At 36.3% G+C, this 21,242-nt stretch overlaps 1 protein-coding gene across 3 annotated transcripts; it reads left to right on the top strand.

The window, feature by feature from the left end:
* The first annotated feature begins 61 nt into the window (after window positions 1-61).
* LOC149835145 (octanoyltransferase LIP2p, chloroplastic-like) lies at window positions 62-19,907 on the top strand. 3 transcript variants are annotated; one of them, XM_090011727.1, is made up of 7 exons: window positions 62-604; window positions 2,255-2,318; window positions 2,416-2,485; window positions 16,879-17,050; window positions 18,605-18,869; window positions 19,367-19,514; window positions 19,606-19,907. In XM_090011727.1, exons 4-7 carry the CDS (start codon window positions 16,890-16,892, stop codon window positions 19,887-19,889), a joined length of 858 nt encoding a protein of 285 aa, XP_089867853.1. In that variant the 5' UTR covers window positions 62-604; window positions 2,255-2,318; window positions 2,416-2,485; window positions 16,879-16,889; the 3' UTR covers window positions 19,890-19,907. The 3 variants fall into 3 exon arrangements, with proteins under 3 accessions (XP_089867853.1, XP_089867854.1, XP_089867852.1); XM_090011728.1 differs by having other exon boundaries at window positions 2,255-2,485; window positions 19,367-19,510; window positions 19,606-19,742; XM_090011726.1 differs by lacking the exons at window positions 2,255-2,318; window positions 2,416-2,485.
* Window positions 19,908-21,242: the final 1,335 nt, after the last annotated feature.

Raw genomic sequence — 21,242 nt, 5'->3', positions numbered from 1 at the left:
ATTTTAACGAAGGTTTATTACGGTTTACAGGGACTCTCATTCTCTTTCGGGGGCCCTTCACGAAGCTTCCTCTCCCCCATCGAGCCCCTCCTGCTCAGCCGCCTCTTCTCCCCCCTATTCTTTCGTTCACCCTGGCCGAAACCCTCTTCCTCAAAACCCTCCATGGCAAAAATCCCATCGCGGCCTCTTCCTCTCTCCATCGCCCTCCATCTTCGAACCACCCTCATCCGCTGCCATCGATTTCCAACAACCCGGATCCTCCCGAAGCTTCCTCTTCCTCTTTAAAAGAGGCACGAAGGGGAAGGGTTCGGACATCCATCTTCTGCCTCTCCACCTTCTTCTCCTTCACGATCCATCTTCACCCTTCCCCCCTTCTGGCATCCATTACGAACCGTCTTCACCCCTCCACAGCTTCCCTTTCCCTCTTTCTCTGATTTTCTTCTGCCTCAACCGAAGGAATTCAATCAGCTCCAGCCCTCCTAAGTTGAATCTCAGCAAAGAAGGCACGATCCGATCCCCATTGGCCTTCTATCTCTTCAAGCTTTGAAGTTCCACGACAACAGACAAAGATCTATTAAGAGAAGTCTACCCCATCAGGACTACGGTAAGTGCCTTTCCCTTTTCTCTTTTCATTTTTTTTTTATTTTTGATCTTTCTTATTTTATTCCCCATTAACGCACCGATCCCTCTCTTGTGCAACAACAAACGGAATTATATCAGATTCCTACACCTTTTTTTTGTTGTTTTCGTTCATTTATTCTGCTATTTTAAGTTTCATTCTGATGCATTCGATTATTTCATCTTCATCTCCTTTTGTTTACATTCTTACATCGTTTTCAGTTTGCTTATCCACTGTAGGTGAGTTTTCATTTTTGTTATCGGCTTCATAGGTCTTGGTCTTCAAATTGTTTTAATCACCTGTTTCCCCTTTGATTTCTGATATGATGTCATTATTTAACATCCATCTAACCACCGTCGATCCCTGTATTTTTGTCACCTCATTCTCTCGTATAAGTGCGTCTGAGCTAGAGATATGTTTCATGTTCTGCAGTTATATCGCAGTTTTATCACCAGCTTGATTATCTCCTTTTGTTTACACCAAATGACATGGTAATTGAAGGCTCTGGTTCAATATATTTCATTTGCATATTTGATTCTCCCCTTTATTTCATTACACATTCTGCTTATCCTCCATGTTTGATATGGTATGTCAACCCAGCGTGAGAATCGCTAATGGTCTAAATAGATCAGGCAACACAATGAGCCGTATCACTCCTCTGCCATTAGCCTTTCCCAATAACATCAATCCATGCCGATTGATCTGTACCTCGCCAACCTATAGTTTGAACTCCTTCAATTTGCGGCAGCTGTCATCGTGAATTTGATTTGGAGCCACCAGTAAATGATGCAGAGGATAGGGTGGTTGACAATTGAGGTCATCCATGAGTGTTGGTAAAAGCCTTGGCTAAAGCCCCTTTTGAACAGATAAGCGACATTGCAGAACATATGCCTCATTCTTAAAACACCCTCGTGCAATCCTGAAGATTCTACATCTGTGATGAAATGTTTTCAAGAGATGGGCCTCCCCATCTGCAATTAGCCTTATGAAAACCTTTTGAACTGTGCTAGAGACGGATGTGATTCTCGAGAGGGCTGTTGCTCCATCAGTTTCATATGCCCATCATTTTATGTCCATTCATTTCATTCTTCTCATCTTTCACTGATAAACAACATCAATTATATACTGTGTTTGAATTGTTCATGAATTTTCATTCCAGTTTCATGCATCATTCATTTTCAGTTCCAGTTTTATTTTACTTATTCATTTGTTTACTTATTATCATTTTCATCTTTGTTTTTATTTTCTTTCAAAACATGTGTAAATATGAGCCGTTTGAAGTTCATGAAATCAAAATCATATCGCAGTAGATAATTGAAGGACTGAGGGTCTTATGGTGGCATCATTTTTTTTTCTCTTTTTTTTCTCCTTACTTAGTAATGTCTCTTCCATTAGACCCAATGGAAGATCTCTTGATGATCATGATGGTAATTATATCACTGCGCCATAGAAACACGAGCTTGATGGCATTGGTGCATCCGAAGTTGGTTATTTTATATCTTGAAAAGCATGCATTACTTCTACAGCTCTTTAAGCTGAGAACAACTCTATGCTCTTACGGTGGATTTCATAAAGGAGATGGGTCACAGACACTAATGATGGACACTCTGTTTGTTGTTTCTTTTTTTATAAAAGGGCGAAAGATAAGAGATAGATGTAAGGCAGTTAATCTCCCGTAGTACAAGAGGAGCTAATTCTGGTATTCTCAGTTACAATCTTCAGAGGCAACCCATTTACTTTCAGCATCATTTATACTATGAGGAAATTTCTGAATCTTCTCTGGATGAGACTCACAGGTTTGATTGCCTTGATGGTCAAATGAGCATAGCGTCCCTGCACACATCTACGTTTCTTCACTGCACTGTGGTAACACTCTGCTACATCTCTATGCTTCATACACCTCACTAAAAGCACGCTACACTTCCATCATAATAGCAAATTCCTATTGATTCCCTGCAACAATGCACTTCCTTCATAGCCTTCCCCATCACCACTCATAGCATTTCCTGTTTCACTGCTATTTGCACCCACTTTCTGCATATATGCTTATACTCTCACTCTCCCGTAGAATACACCAAACACCTGTTCATCCCCATTCCTGTTTTCTTTCCCGTTTTATTTTGATTACGGTTTCTATTTTGTTATGATTTCTGTTTTATTTTTGTTTTGATTCCTGCTTTTATTTCTTTGTTTTGTTTTGATTCATGCTCTTTTCTTGTTTTGATTTGTTTCAAATTTTGATGCATGTTTTGATTCCCAATGCGATGCCTATTTTTCCTGCTTTCAAATTATTACGTTTCTTGTTTCATTTTTATTTTTTTGTTGTTGTTTTGATTTCTGTTCCTGATTAGTCTTGAATTTTGATTCTTGTTTTCTTTTGTTTTTGAAGCGTATTGACTCCTGGTGTGCGATTGAGTAACTATTTGATTGCTGAATTCCAGCAATCAAATAGTTATTGGTTGTTAATTATTGATTTCCACCGCAATTTTCATTATTAGTTAAATGCTAGTTTTCAATACTTTCTACCATTGTTAATTGTTTCGTTAATATAATTACCTGTGTAGTTTCCCTACCACTGATTTGTTTCATTTAATAACACCCGCACCGCTGATGTGGGTAATCTTGTTCATACCTAAAAACCATCTCATTTCCATCCACTACACTTTGGCCTCATCGGCACCAGCTTCTATGCTCGTTGATTCAAACCACCGTAGTTAGCCTTCATTCTGTTTTAAGTTATCGCCCTCTGCGGCTTGTGTATCTCTCTTTTGAACTCATAGTAATTCATCATGGCAATTTCATCATATTTCCCCATGGTTGTTTCCTATTGATCCCCTGAGCCACAGTGAAGTCTGCTGTAAAGACCTGCCGTTATAAGGAAACCTTTGAAATGTATGTGTTCATGCCTCTTGTGCACAATCCCTGCTGAATTCAATTAGCAGAAGCTAGTTTGCTGCGATTAATTAGATATAAATGATCGATAATCCTATCTGATAGACCCTTCCCCTGTGCATCTCAAGGGTCTTTGGGTTCGGTGATCCCAGAAAATTACATTCATAAGTTTCGATGATGATGCTGGCTGAAGTACCAAGAGTGCAGAATTCTGCCAACAATAAAAGCGAGTTAAATCCATTTGGTAAAATTTGTGGGGACTTTGACATAAAACTCAACATGGATTGCCTTATCAAAGAAACAGGTTCCATTGTAAATAATCCCCATTGGATGTAAATAGGTTCCGTTGTTCTCATTTATTCTGTTTCTGACTGTCATGTTCTCTGTAGCCTCCATTTATTTCAAAATAGTTTGTGAATTTTGTGTTATCCCAATATGTATATGCTTTGAATAGAGAACTGCAGTGATTCATGGGCTTATTCCAGTTCAGATTGTTTGTTTCAAGGACCGGAAAGCTGGAAAAGGGAAGCACAATTTTGTGGGCTTATCAACTTTTTATTTGGTTTTATGGTGAAATTTGATGGTATATTTTGACTTGAATATCAGGAGAATCCTGGGTTCATAACTTTGAATGCATTATTTTGTTAATTTTCGGCTGCTTGGTAGTTTATGAATGCATTTGTGGCAAGTGTACTGGATCCTTGCATTATAACCTTCTGTCATCTGATTATTTATGATGCACTTGTCATAAGCGTGTCGAATTGTTGTGTGTTGGGCTAACATATGCCGATATATGTATGCTATGCATTACCTGTCAATATTCTAGTTGTTTGGATTGTCCTATTAATATCTTTGGAGTGGATGTCTGAATGATTGCATATATATACTTTTTTTTATGTCATTACATTTTTATGTTTTGCATTGGATGTCATTGCTTGAAATTCACTTTAGACCTTCTCGGATTGTAGATAACGCAGTAATGGGCATCAGGAAATTTAAAATCCGGACTGAGCTATGGCCATTGGCTAATATAACTAAATGTTCATATTGAATGATTCATCTAGTAAGATGGAGTAGATATGTATGTAACTAGTTCAGTACATTGAGATAAAGGTGAAAATCTCGTAAGTTCTAAAGTGGGTCACAAGTGAAGTTGAAAATCAACAGGAGTGGAGTGCTAGTGATGACTGTATCTTCTAATCCAACTACAAAATATCAAGCCAAGTCATATGAGCTCTTCACATTTGCCATTACACAGGAACAACAGAAAGGGATTTCAATAATGTCATTTTCTGCGTAGAACTTTATGAAGATTTGTATATGTTACCAATATCATCTTGATTATCTTGTCAGCATGATCCATGTAGTCCACATCTGTGTGTGTTTTTATGTTCATTGGTCTGACCTCATTATCACTTTTTTTTTTCTTCTTCTTTCTTCTTTTCTAATAAAGGCATTGACAACACATCCACAGCCCTATGCACCACAATACACCCTTGCATTTTGTTTTCCTGTATTTGCAGCACATGTACCATCACCTACTTGTTGTACAACCCTCACCAAAGCCACAACATGTTCATTTGTTAATTTGTAGCAACCACTCACTGTGAGACTATGTCTTCCCTAGCATACCAACCCTTTGTGCACATGAATGATACTATCTCACAAACATCATTTCCCGTAAGCTGCCTTTATTTACACATAGCAGCCCACCTGGTCACTCACCTGCAACTTGTCATCATCTACACTCCACCTACTGTAGCTTTTCCACCTGTATAATATCGCCTTCAGCCCTTGTGATTTGTACTTACACTCAACCTACCTTAACACCCTCTTCATAGTTATTCCCCACCCTTCATTAGCATCATGACCTCTTGCAACTGCCTCCTTCCTGTGCATCATGTAGGTATGTTTAAACTCTCACATTGAGATTTTGGTCATAAAAGTACATGTACAACCTCACACCCATTCTCGTATATATGTATTTTTATGTAAACATGCATCTCCATACACATTTTTGATATATGTCTCCTCACATATTGGTTGGGTTTTGATATGACATTCTTCATCTTCTTGTGTGCTTTCCTTTGCATTTCGTTTTATACTGACCATGTTTTGCAGGAAATCTGTGAAAGGTATTATTTTCTTTCTTAGATTAGGAATTTTACCTTTTCAAAGGTTGTAATAATTAGACATTAATAAGAAATTTACTTTTCCTGTTCTAGATAGAATGAATGAGCATTGTAAATATCATAAATTGTTTATTTTCATGCTTTTGCCTTTATTTCTCAAAATATCACAAATGGGCCCACGAATGACACATGCACCATTTCGTAAGAGGTAATTAATCCTAAGTTGACGATTTACATCAATGGCCATAGTCAGGATATAAACAAAACTTAGTATTTTTATCTTTTATAAAATAACACTGGATCTACATTGGATCCTTTTTAAAATTCATCATATTTTTTTCAATATTTTTCCCTTTTATCAGAGTTTAGTCTAAAATTGATTCAATACATATATCAATGGCCATAGTCAGGATATATTGAGAATTAATTTCATTTTAAACTCTATAAAAACACCAAAAAATGTATTTTATTCTTCACTTGAATTTAGATTAGGTTATTATATAATACATTCAATGACCATAGTCAGGGATGTATTATATCTACAATCTCATTTTTAATTCATTTAAAGAATAGAATAGCTTTTCAAAAGTCAAATTTTAAAATTCTTTAAATTCATTCATCATTTAGGATAGAACTGCATCATATTTTCAAAATTCTTTTTTTTTTTTTAAAAAAAACCAAGTAATCTCGAATATCTTTTTTCAATCTCTATTTTAAATTCATTCTTCTATCTTATTTCAAAGATTTAAATTTCAATTTCAAAGTCCAATTTGACTTTGAAATTTCAAAATTCAATCTTTATATTCTTGATTCATTCCAAATTCAAGCTCCAAGTTCAAAGTCCAATTTGACTTTGAAATTCATTTGTGTTCAAAATTCAAATTCTCAAATCAATTTTGAGATTCCAAATCCAAAAGCTAGAACCCAATCTCATCTTGGATTCCAGATCTTGGATTCAGTTCCACCTTTAGGATCCAGAACCCAATTCTACTTTGGATCTCAGACTTCAGATTCAAATCCATTCTAGAATCCAGAATTCAATTCCACCTTGGATCTCAGACTTCAGATCCAAAATCCGTTTTAAGATTCAGAACCCAATTCCACCTTGGATCTCAGATTTCAGATCCCAATCCATTTTAAGACCAAAATCCATTTTAGGATCCAGAATTCAACTTCATTTTGGATCTCAGACTTCAGATCCAAAATCCATTTTAGGATCCAGATATCAGATCCAACTCCATCTTGGATCTCAAACTTCAGATCCAAATTAGCCACCAAATGGTAAATCTACCCAGGGGCGTGCTCCGGAGAAGCCGCCGGAAGACGGTCTGCCGGATCAGAGAAAAGTTTCGAGAGAGAGAGAGGACCTAACCCAGGGGCGTGCAACGGACGCGGCCGGCGGCCGGCCGGAAGCAAAGAGAGTTTTTAGAGAGAGAGTCAGGGTGGGTCGGGGCTATCGCTTTTACGATGGATCGTGTCCGGCATAGTTGGTGCTCACACTGACGCAAGCCTCCTTGTTGGGGTTTTTCGGGTCAGGGTGGGCCCTTACTTGGATCAGCCTATGCTGCGAAGACAATTTTAGGTCCTTAGATAAGTGAAGCAATCAATTATGCCATATCATTATATAAAAATTAAATGCAACGAAAGTTTTTAATAAATCATATCTAGTTTTAACTTTATTTTTTGTTTGCATATTAATATTTTAAGGTGTAGTTCGAATTGTATAATGGATCTAGCCAACAAATTCACAAACAGAATCTTAAAAGCAAATAAAATTCGGACTACACCTTAAAATATTAATATGCAAACAAAAAATAAAGTTAAAACTAGATATGATTTATTAAAAACTTTCGTTGCATTTAATTTTTATATAATGATATGGCATAATTGATTGCTCCACTTATCTAAGGACCTAAAATTGTCTTCGCAGCATAGGCTGATCCAAGTAAGGGTCCACCCTGACCCGGAAAACCCCAACAAGGAGGCTCGCGTCAGTGTGAGCACCACCTGTGCCAGACACGATCCATCGTAAAAGCAATAGCTCCGACCCACCCTGACTCTCTCTCTAAAAACTCTCTCTGCTTCCGGCCGGCCGCCGTCCACGTTCGTTGCACGCCCCTGGGTTAGGTCCTCTCTCTCTCTCTCGAAACTTTTCTCTGATCCGGCCGACCGTCTTCCAGCGGCTTCTCCGGAGCACGCCCCTGGGTAGCTGGGTCTTCCTCTTATTCTTTTCATTTTTTTTCAAATTAGTCAGTTCAATGAATAAATGCTTGATAGGGGTTTTGTTTGTTTGTTTTTCAATTAGCTTAGCATAATGTATGATGTTTGTTAGGGTTTATGGTTTTGATTTATTTTTTTCTTATATAGTGTGAATGTTTAATTAGGGTTTTTATGTGTGTGTGTTAATTAGCAGTAGGCATGACTCCATGAATAATGAATGTTTGATTTTGGTTAGAATATTAGGGTTTATTTTTCAATTAGCATAAATCTTTGATTTTTGTTAGGATTTAATTGTTTATTTTGTTTTTTCAAATGAAACGAATATTTAATTAGGCTTTCTAGGTACTTTTGTGTGTGTTTTATCTCAATCAACATTAAACTTGATTCCATGAATGGATTTTCGAAAAACTCAATGAGGTTGGTCTCAATCTCTTTTGAGTTAATTGGTTACACATCGATGTAAGCACTTCTTTGTCTTGAAGATAGGTGTGATTGATTCAATTATAATCATTAGGAGTTTTTTTTTTTGTCAGAGATAGGAAAAACCTTTAGTTTTCTGCCAAGAATCCATGTGAAGAAAATGATGATTCTTTCCATTTGTCACATAAAGACTATGGTGATAATCCCTCAAACGTACATCAAGAGGTTCTCACAATTCCTTCCTTGCACTGCTAGTACTTCAACTGAGAATGCTTAACTGGGTGGTTGTAGATAGCCCCCAAAGGCTTATCCCAGTTTTGCACCTATGATGATTCTCAATTATTTCAGAATAGATTTAGTTTTGTTATAGCTGCCTTCAATCGTTGAAGGGATATCATGCAAAGAGCCCGTTTTATGAAATATATGAGAGATCAAATCATCAAAAGAGGAACATATGGTTTCTATATCACCCTTTAGAGATTTATACATTTTGGTGGCAGCAGGAAATTCTTGGCGTTGAATCGAGATCAAAAGGAAGAAGAAGTTGGCTCAATACCATCAAGAATGATTGACTATTGCATGGGAACAAATGCCGCTTTGAAACATTTCTCCCGTATAACTACTTCACTATGTTCGATTCCCTCATTTCATGGCGTTGTCATGTTGTCATAAATTGGGTGTTATGTGGTCACCTGTAGGATCACAAAAGTGGTAACCAAGTTGGTGAAAGAGCATATCCTGTTTAAGCTTCTTATGTTTTTACAAGAAACACCGTTGCAAAATGCTTACCAGAAAACTCGATGGCCTCCCATAAAGTAATAACCCTCCTTGCTTCCCTGGATGCTGGAATACAATCAAGCCTTTGGAGCCTCAAATTGCCCAAGTTTCATTTCCATGACGACATCCAAGTCTAGTTTACAGTCTTTGAGGAAGTTATCCAAAAAGATTCTTCAATCATGTTTGTTTGAGCCATGGACATTACGTGTTATAAGATTCATGCATGGGGTGTTTATTGGTCAGTTGTAACAATATCAGCATGGCAGAGTTGGTGAGGCAGAGTGAATATGGCTTTGAGTTCTGTTTTATGCTCATTTTAGGACATCATTATTGAATGTCTGCCTGAATTCATCATTTGATTGGGAATTTTTGTCTTCAAAGAATTAACCTTTTTTACAGTGTCCAGCTTATTCAACAATGGCATGGTTGTTCTACGCAGGAAACCCATTGAATCACTATTATTTAGATAAGTTATATAAACCACTGCACAAATGCCTTTCAGTAATTCTAAAAACTGTTAGTTTGGCTGTTTTGGCATGTTCACCAATTACTTCATTGTACTTTGTCACCCCAACATATTATAGAATTTTCTTTTTTAGTCTTGTCTAAAATACCCGATAGGGGTATTTTAGTCTTTTCACATAGTTGTTTTTAGAAACAACTATTTTATTAGGTTAGATACTTTTTGTTTTTTATTTTGTTTTTTTTTTCTTTTTCAATGGTATTGGGGTCCCACCATAGAGTCGTTGGGACCTCCAACGGTTATAAATATGACCGTTATGACCGTTGAGAGTCCCAACGACTCTGTGGGAGCCCCCAATGGTCTCTCACTCTCTCTTTTTGTGTATAAATAGGGGACTTATCCCCTTGTATTTTTTATGAGTTCTCAAGCTCTCTTTAATAAAGATTTTATTTTTTACTTGTTGTGTTGCTTTTTTAAGGTTTTTTGTATTGTCCCATTGTGGACTTCTTACTTATATTTCTCTTGTGCCTTCGTGCTTGTCCATTATTGGAGTTTGTAAATGCTTTTGTATTCTTAGGTTATACTTCTGCATACTTCATTACATGGTATCAAAGCAAGGTTTTGCTCTTGATTTTGTTTAAACTATCTATTGATAGTTTGTGATTTGGGAATCTCTTCCATACTTTTTACTCATCATCTCTCTAAGTCACTATAAAGAATGTGCATAAGATTGATCTCTCGTTCAAGTTAAATGGCACCAACTATATGATGTGGGCATCCGCCATAGAGAACAACCTTAAGGGCAAAAAGCTTTGGGGATACGTGATGGGCCCCATTCCGGAACCACAACTCAAACTTACCAAAATGGAAGGAAGACAAGAAAAATCTCTAGAGAGAAATGCTTGCACCAAAGCCATTGAAGATCACCAATCCAAGATAAAGGATTGGGAAAGTAAACATGCAAAAATACTTGTATGGTTTATGAACAACGTGGAGCTAAAGATATGCGCCAACATAGCCAAATTCTGTAAAGCAATCAAGGCATGATTTTTTATGAAAGGTATGTATACCCAAAAAATACCTTGTGGGATAAATTTTTCTTCAAGAAAAAAATTGTACAATTAAGCAAGGATACATGAGTGTTCGTGATTATTTTAGCACACTTAGTCCTTTGTGGGATGAATTATCTCTTCTTGAACCCAAATGAGTTGCTAGTGAAGATATTGAACTTAAAAGAGAGCAAATGAAAAAAGAACACTTTTTTCAATTTTTACACAGGCTTAAAGCCCAAATATGAACAAGTTAGATCTTCCCTTCTTCATAGATCTAAGCCTCTTTTCTTAAAGGATGTCGTGGCCGAAATATGCCAAGAAGAAACTCATCTTGGCAAGATAAAGAGAAGAGATAAAGTTTTAGCCATATCCAAGCTCAGGAATCATGTTAAAACTTATAAGCCTCCACACTTTGGGAGGCAAAATAGCTATAATAGAAACTATAGAAAAACCATTTGCCATCATTGCCATGAACCGGGACATATAAAGCCTAATTGTCCAAGTTATATGAAGCTCATAAGAACAAAGTTGCTTCTGTCGTAGAAACTACACAAAGGAAGAACCAACCAAAGGAAATGATTTTTTTTTACTAGCTCAATTATCGGAGGCACTTCAAATTTTACTCAAATCTTCATCTGCTGCCACCATTGCCTCTTCCTCTCCTCCAGGTATGTCTTCTTGGATCCTTGATTCTGGGGCTTATTTTCATGTGACACATTTTGAGAGTGGTTTATGCGAATTATGCACTAATTCAAAAACCTCTTATGTTTCAACTATCGATGAAACATCTTTACAAATTAAAAGTGTTAAAACTTTAAATTCTTCTAAAACCTTTTTTGTGTCAATTGTTAGAGTTGTTCCACAACTAAATCTAAATCTTCTTTTCGTTTCTCAAATATCTGATCATGGATATAGAATCTCCTTCTCTAGTTCGGGAAGCTGATTGGGCAAGGCCATAGGAAGGGAGATCTCTACTACATAAACTATTTAAATCTTTCTACCAACTCATTTTGTAATTATGTCCAAGTTAAAAATATTGAAACTTGTCATAAAAGACTTGGACATCCAAGTTTCTCTAAGATGTACCTTTTTTCCTTTGGAAAAAAAAATTGTTTGTAAGGATTATATTTTTGAAAAAATAAAATTTACTTCCTTTCCAAATAAAACTTTCATTTTTAAGAGACATTTTTGAATTAGTTTATTCGGATGTTTGGGAACCTTCTCTCGTCATGTCAAAAGGCGAATACTCATTATGTGACGTTTATTGATGATTTCACTAAATATATATGGATATACTTTCTTAATTTCAAATCCGATGTCATCTCATTCTTTAAAAAATTTCATATGATTGTCAAAAATCACTTTTCAAGCAACATCTCTATCCTTAGATTCGATTCGGGTGGTGAATAGTTGTCAAATGAGTTTCAAAATTATTTAGAAACAAATGAAATTTATCATCAAAGATCATGTCTTAGAACTCCCCAACAAAATGGATTAGCTGAAAGGAAACATAGACACATCTTAAAAACCACCAGGACACTACTTATTTCTAAAGAAATTCCAAAAAGTTTTTGGGCTAAAGCCGCTCTAACATCAACTTATTTAATAAATAGAATGATCTTTTCATCTTTACAAAACATATCCTCCTATGAAAAATTATTTGAAAGAACACTTGACTTCAATAGATTAAGAAATTTTTGTTGTAAGTGCTTTGTGCTTTTTCATAAAAGAGATAAATTGTCTCCAAAAGCTATTGAATGTGTATTCTTAGGTTATGGAGAAATCCAAAAAAAAATATAAATGTTTTGATCCCAAAAACAACAAACTATATGTTTCTAAAGATGTAACATTTTTATAAAATGAAAATGGTTTTGAGAAGACCAAAGACAACAATGAAGTTGAATATACTTTTCTATTTGATCTTTTACCACAAGAAGAGTTGATCTCCTGTGATAATTCTTTGAATGACAAAGGGGATATTCTCCTAAATATCAATGAAAATGATAATGAAAATATTGAAGAAACAATATAAGTGATGATAGTGTTGATAGACCTATGCAAACTTATACCCAAAGTGAACAAAGAAATCCTCTAAATGATTTAGAAAAATATTCCCAAGGTTCAAACTTAAAGGAAACCTCTCTTAGGAGATACAATCATATTTTCAATCCACCAAATAGATTTGTATCCTACGACACATTAGCACCAAAATATAGGCTATGTTTAATTGCATTACATTCATTTCATGAACCATCTCATTATAATGAAACAAAAAATCTTCCTCAATGGGTTGAAGTTATGATTTTAGAACTTAGTGCTATTGAAAAAGCTAAAACTTGGGAGATAACTTCGTTACCCATAGGAAAGAAAGTTATAGGATACAAATGAGTTTTCAAAGTTAAGACCAAGAGTGATGGGTCTTTGGAATGTTACAAAGCTAGACTAGTGGCTAAGGGATATTCTCAAGAATATGGTATTGACTACAACAACAACAATAACAACAACAACAACAACTATGCCTTCATCCCAAAAAAATAGGGTCGGCGATATGAAAAAAAAAAATCATTTCGGGTCTTCCACATGAATCCTTCTCCTCCAATCATTTCTATCCAATGCCATGTCCTCGGTGAGGTTCAAAGCATTCATATCCTTTCTTATCATCTCCATCCAAGTCTTCTTAGGCCTACCCCGACCTCTTTTAACTAATATATTATCCCATTTCTCCATCCTTCTAACTGGAGCATCATTAGTCCTTCGTCGAATATGTCCAAACCATCGTAAACGATTCTCTCTCATCTTGTTTTCAATGGATGCAACGCCTACCTTCTTACGTATCACCCTGTTTCGAATCTTATCTTTTATTGTATTTCCACACATCCATCTAAGCATACGCATCTCAGCTACACTTATTTTTTGAATATGATGTCTCTTGGCAGCCCAACATTCCGTACCATATAGTAAAGCGGGCCTAATTGTCGTCCTATAAAACTTTCTCTTCAACTGCAATGGCATTCTACGATCGCACAACACTCCAGTTGCACTTTTTCATTTCATCCACTCAACCTTTATCCTATGGTATTGACTACGAAGAAACATTTACCCCCGTTGCCAGGATGACTAGTGTTAGGACCCTCATAGCTATTGCGTCTATTAAACAATGACCCATTTATCAATTAGATGTGAAAAATGTTTTTTTAAATGGTGAATTAAGTGAAGAAGTTTACATAGATCCTCTGTCGGGGGGTTTGCATTGGAAAAGAAAAATTCTTAAACTTAAAAAAGTCATATATGGTCTAAAACAAGCCTCAAAAGCTTGGCATGATAAATTTAGTAATGTGATGACTCATCTAAGTTTTCATATATGGTGGTTCTAGTCAAGGTTTTAAAACCCGTGACTCGGAACTCTACTCGTTCTTTATTGACTCGTGACTCGGCGGGTCACCTCGGTGACTCGGACCGGGTTTTATTAACTTTTGATTTTAAAAGAAAAACAATATATAATTTGTCTCAAACCATGTTTTTCAGTAAACATAGTCTCCAAATGTCTGTAAGTGCAAAGAGCTATAGAGGTTTGCTTGAATTTGATATCTATACAAGCACTTTGACTAATTCATGACTTGAATTAGAGGATGTGGTCACCATGAGTTCAGTCTGCTACTACCTACGGTTCCTAAAATGGCCAATCATATATGCTAGCTTGTTTTAAAAGTTTCAATTCCCCCTCTAACAAATCCATAAATGTAAAATAGGGATATATGTGCATATTGAAAGTTTACAGAATGCCCAATATCAACATAAATAAGCAATTTTCTCATGTATGAAAACTATGCAGGAAATATATTAATGGCACAACTATAAAAAGACTACTAATATTTTAATCTATACAATGCTTGTTCACATAACAAATGGATGATGAAACCTAAATGTGACTTCCTATAGGCACATTTGACCCTCCATATATAGTGAGAATCATTTCTTTAAAATATTTTGCTAGAATAAGTTGATAGCACAGGGTGAACAGTAGTTCGAACAACATGGCGATTTTATTCTATGGATTTAAATGATTTTTTATCTTTAAATGATTTTTATTTTCTTTTTTATACAAAATTTGGGGATAACCCTTGTTAAAATATATGTACTTATATATTTCGAAACTGTAATTTGAAACTCAAAAATCAAATTTCAAACATCCCAGAACTCGGCCGAGCCAGGCCGAGTCAAGCCCGAGTCTTGGCAAACCGAGTTTGCCTTGCCGGGTTGACTCGCTGGAGGGCCGAGCCGAGTCAATGAGTTGACTCAGCGAGTTTTAAAACCATGGTTCTAGTAATATACTGACACTACTCTTTTTGTGAAAAATACAGGTTCTATGGTGGTTATTCTTGTACTTTATGTAGATGATATGATTATCACTGGAAATGATAAGCAAGGAATCAATGACATTAAGAATATTTTAAAAGAAAGTTTTGACATGTCTAATTTAGGATTTTTAAGATACTTCTTAGGTATTGAAGTTGTGTACTCTCCCGTCTTTCTCAAATGAAACTTGTTGCTGACATTTGTATTAAGTCTGGTATTTCAGATGATAAGAAGATATAAACTCTCAAAGTCATTAATGTCAAATTGAGGCTGGAAGATGGGACTCTACTCGAAGATCCTACTTCTTACTGCCAACTTATTGGATCTCTTACATACTTGTCCATCACTCGGCCAAACATAGCTCACGCAGTTCAGTTAGTTAGTTTTCAACATGCTCCTACCACTGTGCACACGAGTGTTGTCTTACGAATTATCAGATATATCAAGAATACCATAACCAAGGGTTTTTTTCTTTCCTCATCCTCTTCATTTGATTTATATCTAATGATAGAGTCTCAATTACAAGTTTCTGTGTTTTTAAGTGACCCGATAATCTCATGGAGATGCAAGAACTAGCACAAAGTATCGTTATCCTCAACTGAAGCCGAATATCTTATAATGGCCACTACGACCATAGAGCTTGTGTGGCTTCTAAGTCTTCTCAGTGATATGGGCATATTTATCTTCACGCCTTCGAAGATATGCTGTGATAATAAAAGTGCAATTTACATCGCAAGCAACCATACCTTCCACGAGCGTACTAAGCATATTGAGATGGACTACCACTATGTATGTGACGAATACCTAAGAGGAATTATTACATTGTCATATGTCACATCAGAGTACTAGTTGTCATATTGTGTTCCTAAAATACCTTTTATTAGTCTTTTTGTATTTTGTGTTAATAAGGGCGTTTTAGTAAAGATGTATTTTAGTGTAAAGTGAATATAAATAGTCACAATGAGGTACAATTTTTTCATATATTGGGAATCATAAAAGTTTATCCTAAACCTTTCTCTTGTCTTTTTTCTCTCTGCAAGAACCTCAAAAAAACCTAAATCTAACAATGTCAGTCTCTCCAACTGTTGCCTTGTGCTTATGTACATTATGGTTTGCTTTCCACTTAATTTCATTACAACTAGAAGTAAGAAATCAAGAAAGTTTCAGCAAAGAAAACACAAATAGAAATATGTGAGTGGACCAAGAGGATGTTTGCAGCAGTGGAGACATCAACCCTATTTTCCTTTTTTTTTTGCAACCAGATCTGATCACATCCTCTCTTTTTTTTTTACTTCACCTTTATTTTAGAAGAACAATAGGGTTGCCCTTTTTTTAAAAAAAGGGGTAGAGGAACGACTTGATAGGTAACAAAAATGGATTACTTTGATGAGAAACTAAAAACAATACAGAATAGAAGAAGGAATAAGGACGAACAACGATAAATAGATAAAGAAGAAGGCTATGAAGAATAAAGAAACGAAGAAAGAAAATCGACTTGTCTTGAAGAGGAAGAAAGGATGTTCATCAGCAACCTTTAGAGATTTGAGGTCTTATACTTGCCCTCTATGATTCCATCACAAGATGCCTTGGAAGCTCATGCTGGTTGTGTTGTTGATGAGAGAGGGAGAGGTGGATTGGCAGCCAAGGAAGAGAGGTCGCTCCTTCAGATTAGGGATTTCGTCCTTATATATTAAAACATCTTTTAGTGTACAAAAATACCCTCAACATTACATAACTTGTACAGACATATCTCGATATAAATTGAATGACTGAAATACCTTTACATTAAAACACACCTATTCTTAAAGTGGTCTCCAGTGGTTACTGTTGTTCTTGCTCGCACTTTTTCATCCTATGTTATTCATCTCTAATCAAAATTAGTCCTCATACACTTGGCTGGCCCATTGGTCTTTGACAGTTGCTATTATTTTTTTGTTCTCACTGCAGAGTAATGAGTTATGCTAACTTTGGGAAGTCTTGAATTTACTCCACTACATTTTAGTTGTGGCCATAAAAAATGCTCAAAGAGACAATTTCATCTAGCAGCATCAGATGCAGCTCTCGGTCATATGGAAAAGGCTGATAAGCCTATGTCAAGAAGTTATCATGTAAGGAGGAGGTAAGATATGATTAGACTGATAGTGGTCATTTGATTGTGCTGATCATGTTATCATAATTGTTGTTTCTTTTATTTTGGAAGTTTTTTCTTAATGAAATAGATTTGCAAATTGGGGATAAAATTTGATCCTTTAGTTTGTTCTTCCCCTTTATCTAAGTCACACGAACTCGCCAAAGAGACCGCTGCACCCGCATCGATGCGACACGATGCAGGTGCGGCAAAAATTACGTTTTTCCACAATGGTGTGATCAACCCACACCTAGGGTTATCTTTGTCCAAAATATACTCGGTCAACTTTGATTGAGTCCATTTTGGTTCATTTAAAAAAAAAATTGGAGGCGGGGCGGGGGGAGTGGGGGAGTTAGAGCATAACTCCTCCTCCCCGTCTTCTTTTGACAGTGACAACAACAAGACTCCTCTTCTGACGGTGGTGATGGTACGTCTCTCTCTCTCTCTCTTTCTTCTTCCTTTTCCTCGTCCTTCTGTCTTTCTTCCTTTTTTGCCGCCTCCTTTCTTTCTTCTTCTTCTTCTTCGTGCTCCTCCTCCTCCTCTTGTCTTTCTTCTTCTTCTTCTTCCTTCTCCTTCTCCTCCTTCCTCCGCCTCGCCTCGTTGGCACCAGGGCTGAACCTAGGCCAACTGGGTTCGGCTCTGGTGAACTCAGGCCCAAGTTCACCATAACCGAACCCAAGTTTGGGTTCTGATAATTGTTTTTATTTTATTAAAACCGTTAATATATATATATACCCTCCCCGCTCCCCTGCACCCAAGTTATTTTAAAGTGTTGCATCGTCGCATCCACACCCGCATCCACACCTATGTCACATAGCCATTGATGTATCAATTTTCATATAGTCCCCAATCCTTCCCCACTCTCTCCCTCCCACCGTTAAAGAAACTCTTATATCTCTTGAATGTTAAGATGCTTGATTCTTTGGTTTATTTAATTGAAAACACCATTACTTTCAATTTATTTCAATTTGCAAAAGGTACCTAAAAACTCAGAAAATCCTGGAAAATATTGCAGCTTGTAAATATGAATGTTATTTTTTATTTATTGGATTACAATATCTTCCATTCTATTGCTGCCATTTTTATATATCAATTTTAAAATTTGGAAATAAAGTTTCATGTTTTTCTCTTTAAATACCAAGGTTTTCCAATAAAAACATTTATCCTTAAAATCTTTAGAGAAATTGACTCAGTGGGATATTGCTAATTTTGCTGGTAAAATATTTCATGGATGATCTTAATTTTTTAGATATACTCTTTAGCTTAATTAATAGGGTAAGTATTATTTGATTAACAGTCAATATAGTCAAAGGCATAGGAGGATTCATCATTCTGTTGTCATATTTTGATATGCCATAATCTGATGCAAATGACAAAAGACATGCTTTGTTTGATAGCAAACACAAAAGGAACATGTGAGGCACATTTTTGCAATTACTATAGCAACTGAACTACCATTTGCTAGCTAACAAATGTATGCTGTTATTTGATCTTATGCTTCATGCCTTAAACCATACTCCTGATCATTTTGTTGTTGGTATGTAGGTGTGAATGCTATGACTTGCACAAGGAACTTGTTCCTTATCAACATGCATGGTTATGGCAAAAATCAATAGTGGAAAAGAAGTGTGCTTTGATCGAAAGTCGTGAAGACGATTCAGACTCCGTCATTATTCTGCAGCATCCACCAGTTTATACCTTGGGTACTCGTGGTTCAGAGAAATTCTTGAATTTCAACCTAGAAAATCCTCCATATGATGTATACAGGACAGATCGTGGTGGAGAAGTTACATTTCATGGACCAGGACAGGTATCAGTCCAGTTATCATGACCATTTAGCTTAGCTTTTGACACAGAATTTGTTAACAAACAGTTCAGTATCACGACTATTTAGCTCAGCTTTTGACAGAGAATTTGTCAAACAAAATCAAGGTGTACTGTCATCTATGATCACAAGTAATGTTCCAGTAACCAGATTTTTTAGAAATAGAAATGGTTGAGATAACAATGTATCATTGAGATCATCTTAATCATTAAACCTCAAGGAAAGAGAGTGAAAGTTACATTACAATCAGCCCACTCTTCTAGAAAACGTTGTATTTTTCTGCCATTTGCAGTTGCTTTATAATCTTTTGAGTTTGTTGTGTTGTTTTCAATAAGGCTCTGTCATGAGTTTTATCATTTCCCTGGCTCCATAAATTGCAGCAGTTTGTTGTTGTCACCAGAAATGTACAAAAGAGAATTGTTAATGCAGAAGAATGTATCCTTGTGTGCAGACACTGATCTGGTTTTCTAAATGATTTGTAGCTTGTTATGTACCCCATCATCAATCTGAGGTATCAGAAGATGGATCTCCATTGGTATCTGAGATCATTGGAAGAGGTGATTATCAAAGCCCTTTCATCATTTTCAGTCAAAGCTTCAAGGGTTGATGGCTTAACTGGAGTTTGGGTCGGTATGTCTCTCTCTCTCTCTCTCAATAAGAGAGTGACCATCATGTATGAGTTCATTAATCTATGCATATTGATCCATCTTTGATGTGACAGGCAATCAGAAGGTGGCTGCCATTGGCATTCATGTCTCTAAGTGGATAGCATATCATGGCCTGGCATTGAATGTTACCACTGATCTCACTGCCTTCAGGCACATTGTTCCCTGTGGTATAAGTGACCGTGAAGTTGGCAGCCTCCTAGGTATTTTAGGAGGATCTGCTCACTGTGACCCACATGAGCTAATAGATATTACTCATGAATGTTTACTTAGGGAATTCTCTGAACTTTTTGAGCTTAACTTACTGTCAAATACTTTTGTGGCTTCATCTGGTAGTTAATTAGGGAATCTCCTGCCATCAGTATAAGGTGAAGTTCTACGGTCTTCTGAATGAGGGTGCTATATCTCCTAAAGATCATGATTGTGTGCACACACATGATGCATCGCATATTTGGCAATAAATGAAGAAGATTGAGCTTCTTCATATACCTTTTGCTTTTCATAACCAAAGATAATTGGACAAGCTAATGTCAAAGAATATGTATGATCCTTGTTCTAGTAAAAGGCCTTCTGTCACTGTTCATGTTTCTTTGTAGCATTCTTATCTTCATGAGAAGAAATGTGGATGCTGCTGGGTATGGGGATTGCTTGTCTGATCAATCTGTTTACTCGATTCTTAGAACTAGTTAATTTTTATGACAAACAATGGAGGCGGCAGAAATTTGTAGTAATTATTTGGCCACGTGAAAAGAGAACCAAGTCAGCACATAGTTTTCCCCATATGTTCTACCTGAAATATTGTTGAAAGTAGTGGATGAGCAATGATCTTTAAAATTTACCAGTTAGCATTATCCAGTCATGGGTGCTGCTTCAAAAAGAGCAAGTAATGTGATTGATTAATAAGATCCCATCAAGCTCATTGGTATTTTTCACTCCTGGTGAGCGCAGAGATTATTAGTTTACATCACTCTCTTAATATGATTTAATCTCAGATTGAAGGCTGAATATTCATGATGCTAAATGGAATGGCTCCTTTGGAAGCTTGTGGGTTTGATGAATGTGCAACTGCAGGAGCCAAAGGAAATGCAAGGCAGCGTAGCAGCTGGTGGATGCCATAATTGTTTTGTTACGAATCAAGTTCATTTCAATTGGCTTATTCTGTATTTCAGATTTAGTAGTCATGAATCATGCCCATGCTGTTGGTCTGTGTTCTCCGCAATGTGCACCTTCCTTTAAGTTGGCTTGCAGTATCATGAAGATGGCTGCATCAAGCATACTCTTGTTCACTTTGATTTTGTATATGTTTTTTTATATGTTATGCGGCCATTTTTAAGTTTTCTTCAAAAATTCCCATTGCGTTCCTAAAAATGATAAAATCAATTTTGATTTGGCCTTTTTTTTTTAACCAACGGGAGCTCTGCTTGTCTGGCAGGAGCAGTCAGTGCACGTCACCTTGTGTTGTGACGTTGCAAGTTCGAACCCCCAATAGTATGGTTATATAACTGGTTGGGAGAAAAAAATTGATTTGACCTTTTTAAATTAAAAAGAAGGAAAAAATCGCAGAATTGAAAAGAAATTCTTGTGTGACTGAAGCGGGAAATTGAAGTTTTAACACAAAAGTACACTGATGAGAAATTTCAAAGCAATGCTTTAAGAGGCATGGTTAGGTGATCGGTTCCAAGTACTTGACGCT

Source organism: Nuphar pumila, chromosome 6, assembly GCF_984573655.1.
Source record: "Nuphar pumila chromosome 6, dmNupPumi1.hap1.1, whole genome shotgun sequence".
NCBI lineage: Eukaryota > Viridiplantae > Streptophyta > Magnoliopsida > Nymphaeales > Nymphaeaceae > Nuphar > Nuphar pumila.
The sequence above is the reverse complement of the archived record's forward strand: the minus strand, read 5'-3'. Positions and strand labels throughout refer to the sequence as shown.